Source organism: Zalophus californianus, chromosome 3, assembly GCF_009762305.2.
Source record: "Zalophus californianus isolate mZalCal1 chromosome 3, mZalCal1.pri.v2, whole genome shotgun sequence".
Taxonomy (NCBI): Eukaryota; Metazoa; Chordata; class Mammalia; order Carnivora; family Otariidae; genus Zalophus; species Zalophus californianus.
This window is the reverse complement of record NC_045597.1, coordinates 141,769,275-141,781,445: the sequence shown is the minus strand read 5'-3', so window position 1 is coordinate 141,781,445 and position 12,171 is coordinate 141,769,275. Positions and strand designations below refer to the sequence as shown.

The following is a 12,171-nucleotide window of genomic DNA, read 5'->3' as shown; positions in this document are numbered from 1 at the left end:
ATCACAGAACTAAGAAAATGTCAGCTGGTGCATCAAAGTAGCCTGCATAAACTTGAGAGGGTTTATGTTTTCCTGAATACAGGTTCTGTATGCTCCCTCTGATTTATGTTTTATATTATGCCATTTTTTAGGCAATCCAACTGTTAATTCACGAAAGTTAATAAGAAATATGTTAATATCAGTATAGTAGAAACCCCAGTTTGTGTATCTCACCAGTGTTAGTTTAACAATACAGATTTTGTGTGTGTGTGAAAAGTATCATAATTTATTTTCCCTAATAATTGAGTTCTCAGTGAACAATTGTGGTTTCCTGTATGGGATAAAAAGTGACCTATAAAGAGCCCATCTTCACCCATTTGTTTTGGCTAATGAATGATCAGAGATTCTTTTTGGCCTGTGAAATTGACAAGAATGAGATGGGGAAAAAAAGAAGAGAGCAAAGCCTAATAAGAAAGAAAAAATTCAAAGTATTGCTTCCCCATCCTTTTTTATTACTGCAGTTAATTTGTAGTAGTAAGTGCCAGTGGAGTCATTCAGTATTGATTTCCAGTAGTGTTACTTATTTGCAATCACAATCCTTCACACTTTCCCGTCTCTCTTTTCAGAATTCTTTTACTATAATTTCATGTTTACTTTTTTTTTTAGAGCACTTATGACTATGGAAGACAGTTGCTACAGGCCACAGTTGTGTTGTGTCAGTCTCTGCGCTGCACATCTCGGTCATCTGGAGACACACTTCCTCGACTGAACAGAGTATGGAAACAATTTACAATAGCATCTGAAGAGAGAGTGCATAGGCTGGAAATGGCTATTGCATTTCACTCAAATGCTGAAAAGGTTCGCTTTTTTAAAAGTGTAGTCTCAGTAGTATTTATTGTGTATGTTTAAAATGTATTAATTTTAAGATTATAATTATGTGATTAGCCTGTGTTTTTTTCCAACTTATATTAATCCCATTGTTTAAAGTTTGTTTAGATACCATATATTGTCTTAGAGAGTTCAGATCAAATTCTCGGGTAGTATAATCCATACCAGTGCTGGCTTACTATGGTTGGAGAAATCTAAAATCATCTAAGAGTTGTCTTTCAATAGGGTTTCTCTTATTACCAAACCTGACCCCCAGAATGAGCTATCTTTAGGGTGTCACAACTCCCATCACTTCCATTATGCAAGGAAAGGACATTTTGCTTCTGCAACTAATTGTCATAAATTTTTTAAAAGGGCACTTTGTAATTTTATAAGGTTTAAAGTAGAGACTACCCAGCTAAAAATAATGAGAATAAAGATGAAAATAAAACCTTTTTTTCATGTGTTATCTTTAAAGATTTATTCTAGAATTTATTTAATGAATTCATTAGTCCCGGAAACCAAAAATGTAGTATGTAGGGTTATTGGGCAAATTTTCAGTAGAGCCCTTTTCTTAACCCTGCACAGAGAAAATTTATAGCACCCAATCCTTACATTTCCACTCTGAAGAGGAGCTTTGTTACGTAGTTAGCTTTGTTTTGATCTCTCAGAATGGAAGTTTCTGTGTAGGGGATGTTCAATACAATATGAAATGTGAGAAACTGAAGATGTAAATGTGATATAGCCTAGTCTGTAGAACAGAAGAGATGTGACCAGGAATCTCAGGAATTGGGCAGTGTTCTAATGTACTTCTGTTGGAAAGTGTTTATAGTTAACTCTTGCTGAGCTGGTCACTGAACTCCATAGGTCAGTGTTTTGGTTGGTTTAAAATAGGCATAACAATGATGAAGGTGAAAGCATATAAAATGGTTTAAACTTGTTTATCTACTGATTGTTTCATTTTTTTTAAAAGATTTTATTTATTAGAGAGAGAGCATGCATAAGCAGGGGGAGGGGCAGAGGGAAAGGGAGAAGCAGACTCCCCACTGAGCAGGGAGCCCGACTCGGGGCTCAATCCCAGGACCCTGAGATCATGACCTGAGCCGAAGGCAGATGCTTAACTGACTGAGCCACCCAGGTACCCCTACTGATTGTTTTAATGGAAAGTTTTTATTGAAGTATATTAACACAGAAAAGTGTACAGATCATAAATGTTTGTTGAATTCGGTCTTTTCAATGAATTTTCACAAAGTGAGCATGCCTGTGAAATCAGCGCACTATTTGAACAACGGAACATTACCAGCACCCCAGAAGTTCTGCCACCCTCTTTTAATCACATTGTTCCTGCTGCCCCTGCCTCCTGTCCAAGGGTGACTACTGGCCCAATTTCTAACACTACTGATAACTTTTTAAGATACTGCTTTCAAAATGTATATGTAAGGCCACTCCGGAAAACAGTATGGAGTTTCCTCAAAAAGTTAAAAATAGAACTACCCTTAAATCCAGCAATCCCACTATAAGGGATTTATCCAAAGAACACAAAAATACTAATTCAAAGTGACGTATGTACCCTGATGTTGATAACAGCATTATCTACAGTAACCCAAGTTATGGAAGCAGCCCAAGCAGCCCATAATATACACAATGGAATATTATTCAGCTATAAAAAAATGAAATCTTGCCATTTGGCCACCACATGTATGGAACTAGAAGGTATTATGCTAAGTGAAATAAGTCAGAGAAAGATAAATACCATATGATTTTACTCATGTGGAATTTAAGAAACAAAACAAATGAGCAAAGGGGAAAAAAAGAGGCAAACCAAGAAACAGACTTAACTATAGAGAACAGAGATGTTATCAGAGGGGAGGTGAGTGGGCGATGGGTTAAAAGGTGATGGGATTAAGGAGGGCACTTGTTGTGAGCCTATGTCAGTGATGAATCACTGTGTTGTACACCTGAAACTAATTAAACTGTATGTTAACTGACTGGAATTTAAGTAAAAACTTAAAATGTATCTGCAAGGAGATTTTAAGATCTAGACTTTTTTATGAGGCCATATAAGAATGTAAATGGTTGAGAGTTTTTTTGCATAGAATTTTTTTTTTTTAAAGATTTTATTTATTTGACAGAGAGACAGCGAGAGAGGGAACACAAGCAGGGGCAGTGGGAGAGGGAGAAGCAGGTTTCCCGCTGAGCGGGGAGCCCGATGTGGGGCTCGATTCCAGGACCCTGGGATCACGACCTGAGCCGAAGGCAGACGCTTAACGACTGAGCCACCCAGGCCCCCTTTTTGCATAGAATATTAATGTTCCTTTTTCTTCTGTTACATGGCCTTTGTCATGCTTATAATTAGCACAATTTAAGGTTCTTTACTACTCAAACGTTTGTAAAGCTTTTTGTTATCAGATACTATTTTCTTCTTTATTGCGTTTTGTTTTATACCGGTAAGCATAATCATAATAACTATAAGCAACTTATAGAGTATAATGATTGGGAAAATATTTAAGTTGAATCTAGAATTTTATATAAAGTTATTTATGAGTAATGCTGAAATAAACATTAGATTAAGTATAATGCAAAAATAGTTGCAAAAATAAATACTTCTTTTTCTTCTCCCTTCCCCACATTTTGCAGTTTTTTTCTTATAATCTAGTGTGTATCTTGGACTTATAGCACATCTCAATTTGGACTAGCCACCTTTCAAGTGTTCACTAGGCTTGCTACTATATTGACTAGTGTGGGTCAATACCTATAGACTTATAGCTATTATGAATTATAGCAGTTTCATTCTTCCTCTCCTCCCCTTGTTAAATTTAAATGGTAATAGTTAAGGAAAATAGTATTTTATCAAGGACTGTAGAACTTCCTGTATTTGAATTATAACCTTATCAGTTTACATCAGGTAAGTCAGCAGATCAGTTTTTAAGATAACTGTAAAGTGCCTATATAGGTCATCCCATCAGTTATGTGTTTGTACTCTGAGTATGTGTTGTTTTGGATTTATATTTTCTTTCATTTTTGACAGCTGTAAGCTTTTTGAAGTCAAATTGTGTATCTCAGTCACATCCGAAGCTGCTAAATAAACATTTAGTACAATAAATAATGAATGAAGGAATATTTCTTAAGCACAGTTTGAACTTACTTTCTGAATAGTAGTCTAGTATTATTTTTTTCTTGGAAATCACTATAGACTTTTTGTACTCCAATTATATATTATTAGTAAGGATTATGTATTTCATTTTATTTGAGTTTTTTGAGCCAACTTCACCAGTAATCAATCTTGTACAATGGTGTACATGGAGATGCTAAGAACAAAACAAAAATACCTTCAATCTACTGAATTCACATGAACTTGATTGCCTTTCTATATCTCTTGATTGATGTTGCCATTTTATTTGTTGCAGATTTTGCAAGACTGTCCAGAAGAGCCTGAAGCTATTAATGATGAGGAGCAATTTGATGAAATTGAAGCAGTTGGGAAATCACTTTTGGATAGATTAACTGTTCCTGTAGTTTATCCTGATGGGTATGGTGCATGTTCTTATAATTTTGTCTTTTTATTGGTGAGGTGAGGTCTTAAAGTGAATCATCAAGAGAGGAAAATCTATTTTTTAAAAAGCCAAGTAAATTAGCTTTGGTTCACATCTTCAGTTCCACAATAAATTGGTTTGTAATGAAAAGAAATACAAACTGAGCTCTTAGCAACAGTAGCAGTTGGTACTTGCTGCTGTCAAATATGGTGCTTCTTGACAGCTTGTTGTAGAAGGTTGATATCCTGGGTTCTAGCCTTGGCTCTGATGGTAGGAAGTAGGATGCCTCTGGGCTTCATCTGGGGCAGGGAAGGGGAGTGCTGGGGTGTAATGTTTAGTGAGCTTATAATATATCAGACATCAAGTTAAACACTTCACCTCATTATTTTTGACCAAACAGTGCTAGACCAGTATGATTATTCCTGATTTACAGATGTAGAAACCTGAAGCTCAGAAAGATTATGTGAGGTGCTCAGGATTTCACAGCTTCTAAGTAGAATTGGGATACAGTCTCAGGTTGGTCCAACTCTGAACACATTCTCTTTTCTCTATGCTATATGGGGTCTGAATTCCTTCATTTGTAAAATGATGGGGTCCTGATTCCCACATTCCTTTCCATTTCAAAAGTTAATAATAAAATAAGAAGTAATCTCATGCAAATAAATGGGCCAGTAAATGAATCTGAAGGAGCTTCATCCCTGAGGATCTCAATCTCAGTGAAAATAATTTAGAGGTAATCCAGAGGATATTTAATTCAGATGACAGAGAAACCAGTCATTTGATGCATCTATCCTTACTCTGTAGTATAGTGTAATGGATAGGATTGTGGACTCTGGAATCAGATTTCTTGGGTTTAAATCTCAACTCCACCACTTACTAGCTGTAACACCTTGGGCAAGCCACTCAGCCTTTTTGTGCCTCAATTCCATCATCTAAAAATAGGGACATATTATTCATACCTTTTCAGGTTACAGGGGCAGGGGAATTACATGAGCTAAATGTATATAAATTACTTAAAACGAATCTGGCACAGGGGTGCCTGGGTGGCTCATTTGGTTGAGTGTCATACTCTTCGTTTCGGCTCAGGTCATGATCTCCGGGGTTGTGGGATCCAGCCCAAAGTCTGGCTCTGTGCTGGGCGCAGAGCCTGCTCGAGATTCTCTCACTGCCCCTCCTCCCACTTGTACTCTCTCTCTATAATAAATAAAATCTTAAAAAAAAGAAAAAACAACAAAAAAAACCCCAATCTGACACATAATAAGTGCCACTACTACTATGTCATGAACCTCAAATGATTATTTGGAATTGATTTTGGGAAGATACAATTTTATTCCCTTGAAAGAATGTAATTCATAGTCTGCATTTAGATAATCTTTGGTCATAGCCAAAATTGAACCATCAGAAGTAGCCTAAATTCATATTAGATATCTGCAGTGTATAAAAGAATAAAATCTAAAAATTTATAAATTTGGCTTGTAACAATATAAGAGGGGTGCCTTCTGGTTGTTCCATTCTAGGGAGTCCCCACCCCCATTTCTATGCTTCATAACCAGTTGTTAACACCATCTCCATTCTACTCAGGTCAGCCTAGGAGCATCTATAACAAGTATTTTTGCTGGGAGTTCTCCTCCTGTGTTCTACAAATAGTCCATATAGCATTTCCTCATGTTTTTAAGATTGAGGAATAAGTTAGTACTGTATATTCAGATTTCACACCACCACCTTTAATTTTTGGAATTGTTATTCTGTTCCATTTATATGATAACCTGTTGATGCTATATAAAGTTTGACAGCAAGCTTATTCAGATTTATCTTGTGTAATATTGTCCTGGAAAAATAAAAGAAATTATCTGATCTCTCTGGATTCATTGCTTGAAGACACTGGTTCAAATGTTGGTTTTCCCACTGTGTGATCCTAGTTAAGTCATTTAATTTTCTAGGCCTTAGTTTTCTGATCTTAAAAAATACAGAGCTTAACCAGATAATTTTAAGAACTCTTCTAGCTCTAAAAGGTTCTGTGACTCTGAATACAGTATCTTTTCAAGTAGGATAACATTAAATGATTTTATCTGTTAAAGTTCCAAATGATGCCTTAACATTAATCAGATATTTTACTTGGCAGCTATATTAGACATTTGGTGTACATAGCCCTTATCCTTGAAGAACACATACAAATTTTATATTTGTGTATGCTTATGCACCCAGAACTGAAAAGCAGAGTATCTCCAATGTTGCATTGTTTCCTTTATTGTTTCATTGTTTGGTTGCATTTTTGATCTGTTGAGATTATCATAAGTACATATGATACGACATTTAATACCACTAGTGTTTTTCTCTCAACATGTCTTAATATATTTTATGCCATTTAAAAATGTTTCTCCCACTGAATTACTACTCAAAGATAAGCAGTATGGTCTGCAAGTGAACTAATGCCATATCATGTATATAATATTTATGGTAATCTTTGCTCCCTTTTGCATTTGCTGTGGTCAGTGGATTTCTCTTAATCTGATTATGGTTTTTCTGTTTGTTTCGATTTTTAGAACTGAACAATATTTTGGGAGTCCAAGTGACATGGCTTCCACTGCAGAACACATCAGAGACAGGATGAAACTGGTTAGTCTCAAAAGGCAGCAGCTGAGACATCCCGAAATGATGACCACAGAGAGCTAATAGCTACCAGCTTCCCACAAATCTGCAGTTCATAATCCCCCCCGCATGTCGTTGGCATACTACAGCATTAGCCGCAATACATTAAGATACATTTCACAGCCAGGATAAGCCTCATTTTTTTCCGTTTTACATTTCTTTCTACATGTTAACACCTTGCAACTACCAAGGCATCATTATTTAACTTGCTTTGAGACCATAGACTCCAAGTATCTTAAAAGAAGGAACTGTAAACATTGCACTGAAAACTTGCTTTAAAGCTTTACCTGACCTGTCAATTTGTAGATGAACAACTGATAATAAGCTTTGAATGGTGCTAATAAGAGTTTAGGAATTCTCTATATAAAAAATGGTTGACCTTCCTCCCCAGGTGATGTGGTAAATGTAGACTATAGTTAAATCGTTATTAGTAGACAGTGGTGTACTCAAAAAATTTACTTTGTAATTCTTCAAAATTGATTATTTTTATTGTGTCAGTATGAAGAAAACCTTCAGATCTTTGATATATTCATTAAAAGACATTTTCCTATTTGTATTGATAATGTATTAAAAGTTGTTTGTGCTTAATAAAAGGCTTCTTTTAAACATCTTATTTAATATGGTGGTTATATCCTATTTCCAGACATGAGTGCCTTATTTCAAAGGGCATTCTTAGGATTGTGAGGATGGTTTAATATTTGTTTTTTCATGTTGGTTGCATGTGTTTTAGCCAGGAAATTCATATGTAAGCATGTGTATGTAATAAGCATGTTTAATTATGAAAAATAATTGTGAAGAGCAATTTAGATCTTAACTTAAAAATAATGGAATACTATTTCTAATTGTTCTCTTCTTCAAGTTGAAAAATATCCAAATTATTAACTACCCTGAAGATATTTTGTCTTTGGGGAGGAGGGTTGGGGAAGAAGGCATACATAATTACTTAAGTGTAATCCTTTATATCAGAGGAATCTTTCTGGAATGAAAATAGCAAATGTTAATAAAATTTAATTTCTCATGATAGACTAGAAGCAAAATTCTGAAGCAGTCTAATAAAAATTGTACAACTCTTTTAGAAATAAAATTTATAAAATGTTAATGCTTTTAAGTTTATATTAAGTTTAAATGGTAAAGTACATATTTTTTGTGTTTTTATTTCAGAAAATGTTTTTAAAAAAAATTAAGAATTTTTTAGTCTGTGATCAATACAAAATTATGCAAAGAATTGTATGCTGGTTCCTTTCTCGTGTCCACAAAAATGTTCATGTATCCTCCAATGCAAAAAACTTCTGCTGAACTTGCTGGTTTCTCCAGCCTTCTTCACTGTCAGACCTCTTGGAGAAATCCATATCCATTCCCCCTGCATCCTCATTGCTCACTGTTCACCACCTTGCAGTCTGGTTTTACATAGCCACTTCAGTGAAACTCTTCTCAGTGGACTCTCAGTTACTGAATTGATGAATTGTTTCTTTTGGTATGCATTCCTTATCTTTCTCTGTCTCTGCAACATTTACACCATTGAGCAACCTTTCCTAGACGGTGTCTTGTCCCTTGAAGATGTCATCCTCTGCCATAACTGTTGAGTGCAGTCACATAACTCTTGATTAAAGTGTATCTACTAAAATGCACTCTCAGATTCTGTCTTCAGAATGCTTCTGGAGGGATCTCATCCTTGGGGTTTCTATTTTATCCCAGTGTATTGTGTTCCATATCTGGTCCGAAATTTCAGACCCATACTTTCAACTACCTACTTAACATTACAGCCTAGTTGAAGTCATCCTATTTTTCACTTTTCTTCTCTCTGACCAATTTTGGTTAATTTTTTTCTAGTCAAACATGCCAGAAAATCTGGGAGCAACACCTGATTGCTCCCATTGTTCTTATGCTGCCACTGCTTCTGAGAACATTCTGGAAATTCCTTCTATATTTGATATCTTCTCAGTCTTTTAGGACTTCTGAGTGTGAACTTTTGTGATTCTTCATTTCAGTTTTCATAATGGTGCTAACCACATGCTACAATTGTTTATTGATGTCTCTGCCTGCTACATTATAATCTCTGTTGAGGGAAGGGATCTTGTGGGACTCTCCTGTTCCCAGCCTTTTGCTCATAGTTGCTTACTTCCTCTGTATGTGAATGGTCTGTTGTAGGCATTAGTAATAATTCCCTGTTTTTTAGTCTGAAGTGTGTTTTAAATATATTTCCTAAAATTATGACTGACTCATCAGGAAGTCATTTGGTATTTTAGATACTTACATATTAGGTAATATAGATATTTAACTACACTCAATATCTATTTTGAATTTCAGAATAGTAAGAATGTTTTTATTAAGACTTTGCTAGAAAGGAACTGCACTGTAAGTAATGGGACTCTTAGTTTTATCATCAGCTTGACTACTTATTGTCCAGTGAGTTAATTTTTAATATGCCTTAAGCTATCCAGCCTACAGCAAGAGTAAAATAAGGCATCATCTGGAAATGTTATTTGTAATTTGAGGATTTCAGATGAAACTGAATATGCTTTTGACAGAATACTGTTGCTCTTCATTTGTAAATTCGCTGCTACTTTTAAATATGTATATCTGTATGTATACATACAGTGATGACTGAAAACCCAACAATGCCCTAATGTGTTTTTTTTCATAGCATTAGAGTTTACTTAGAGTACATGTGAAGGAAGTGACTGCAGTCTGTTTGAAAGCATGAGTTCTTTGTACATCATGAATTAATGTTGGCCCACAAATGGAAAAAGAACCATCATTTCTATCTGCCATTATTGGTATATGCCACAACTTTCTACATTACTTTAGCTCATCTCAGGGAATTCTTGAAGTGTTAATTGGGCTAGTTTTATTTTGTTTTTTATTTCGTTCTTGTTTGGGGGATTTTTTTTTCCTCTTGCCTTCTTACTGTATATTTGTTCCTTTTTAAGCTCAGTATATAACAGTTTTGACGTCTGTTCTTCATACGTCTGGCCCAGCAGAGTTAAGATGCAAAGATGGTAACTTTATTTCAGATAAAATTAACTTCATTCCAATCCTCATTGTTGTCCACCTTATTCTGCTAGGATGACTCATTGATAATGGTGATGAAACTGCTCAGTCCGCCAGCCAGGATGTTGATGGCAGGTCTAGGCTTCATTACTGTGTAGAAGTTTGGATACTACTCTCACTCTGTAGGCATTTAAATTGGCTAGCGCTCCTGAGTGTTAACTAGTATTAATGTGTTGTTTCATTACCTGTCAGTTGAAATATGGGGTGTGCTGTTTAGTTTGTTGTTATTGTTGGTGGCATACTCTTTAAAGTGAACATGATGATTACATTCTGATAGTGCTGAGCAAACCATACTCTCTGTTGTAAACCTGTTGTAACCAATGGCATTATTGTGAGATTAGCTGAACATAACTCACTGTAGGGCCTACAGTTGGAGGAAGAACTCAGAATTCTCTACTACATTTAAGTTCCTTGCCAGAGAGATTGGATATTGCTGTGTACTCTTCCCATCCTCACAGGACCATAGTAAAAAACTGTGGTTCCTAAGAACTAAACATGCTGTGGTTGCTGAAGTCCTCCACATCTTGAACTTATTGAAAATGGTATGGGAAACTAACATCAGTAAATATCATCAGTGACAAGAGTTACGTGGTTGAGATATCTTTGGTTAAACCCCCAAAGGAAAAATTCCCTAGAATTAAGAAGATAGGCTAGAACATACCTGACCAGTTACCTAATTAGTAAACTTATCAGTGTTAACTTTCAGTTCTGAAAATAAACAGCTTCAGTTGGAAGTGGAAAATATACTTCTGGTATGGAGGGCAACAAATACCTCGATGAGGCAAAATTAAGTATTGATTTAACATCTAACATTATGTGTCTTCAGTGTATGCTATAGAAATGTCTAGGTTTAGCTAAGAAGCATAAATAATGGCAAGCATAATAAAGATCATAAAAAAGCCAAAGTAAGAACTGTAGTGAATATAATGGAAAGAGTTTGGAGTTTGAATATCTGACTCAAAATCTGGCTTTGCCATTTACTGACCTTTGTAAAAAATGACTAAACTTCTCTGGGTTTGTAAATACAATCATATTTAAGAACGTGTTGAAAACTACAATATTATCCAAAGTGGAAGGAATTATTATAATTATCTTTTCAGAATAGAAAATAGAACATTCTTTAATGTCACTCTTGTCTCAGATGACGAGCATAGGGTCATGGGGGAAATGGCACTGTGCTCACCTCTCTGAGCTCCATTTCCCGTACATTCAGAATTACATACTGGAAATACTAAGGGTGGAGTCGGTGAGCTCATTAGTAAATAAGACTTTTAAATCTGACAGATTAACTCTTTTATGGCAGGATGATAGACCAGCGAGATGGAAGACAAGTGAGGAGTATCTTCTACTTTGAGGGTGACAGGACATGACACAGTGCCATTAATAAATAAGTAAGTAAAAGTCATACTTAGAGTGGATCTCAGAGAGTCAGCACCAGCTGGTGGAAACAACAAAAGCACAAAGCTGTTAAAAGTATCCTAATAATTAACAAGCATGACTTGAGACTACATTAGTACTGTTACGGTTAGAGAAGAGCAATCTTGATAAACTTGAGCAGTGATAATAACAAAGACTGTTCCTGTAATAGACGGCTAGAACTAGGGATGCTCTGTGAAATAGCATAAATACAGGGGAATGTTTTAAGACTGAAAAAGGTTTGTAGATATGATCCTAAATGACTGCAGTGTTTTAAAGCAAACTTGAAAACTTTACAACACTAATCTATGTGCTTCAAGAAAAGCAGAGCCTGTACTAGAACATGAAGCACTTAGAGATCAAAGGAAAGCCAGAACTGTGACTAAATATTTTGAAAGCAATGAGTAAAATTTTTAAAGATTATTTTTTAGAGAACCCTTATGAGGTGCTATATATATATATATATATATATATATATATATATATATATATATATAATCCCTATATAGTTATATAGAAATTCTTAGCAAATAACTGAAGATAGTTACCAGCCACTAAATAATAAGCACAGTGTTGTTAATGGATTTTAAGTCAGCCATGTGGAAAACTGACAAAGGACGATTGAAGTCTGAAGCCAGTCTTAGTGAATCTCAAGGAGTCACCTTAGAAGTATTTA

The 12,171-nt window shown here is 35.3% G+C and overlaps 1 protein-coding gene across 3 annotated transcripts in view; it reads left to right on the top strand.

Annotated features, from left to right (window-relative positions):
• Positions 1 to 11,939, top strand: part of SESTD1 (SEC14 and spectrin domain containing 1) — a 139,156-nt gene extending 127,217 nt beyond the window's left edge. For all 3 annotated transcript variants that reach the window (XM_027589534.2, XM_027589533.2, XM_027589535.2), the window contains 3 exons: positions 646 to 837; positions 4,254 to 4,375; positions 6,923 to 11,939. In XM_027589534.2, coding sequence (XP_027445335.1) covers positions 646 to 837; positions 4,254 to 4,375; positions 6,923 to 7,052 — 444 coding nt within the window. In that variant the 3' untranslated portion in view covers positions 7,053 to 11,939. The remainder of the gene's footprint in view (positions 1 to 645; positions 838 to 4,253; positions 4,376 to 6,922) is intronic.
• Positions 11,940 to 12,171: the final 232 nt, after the last annotated feature.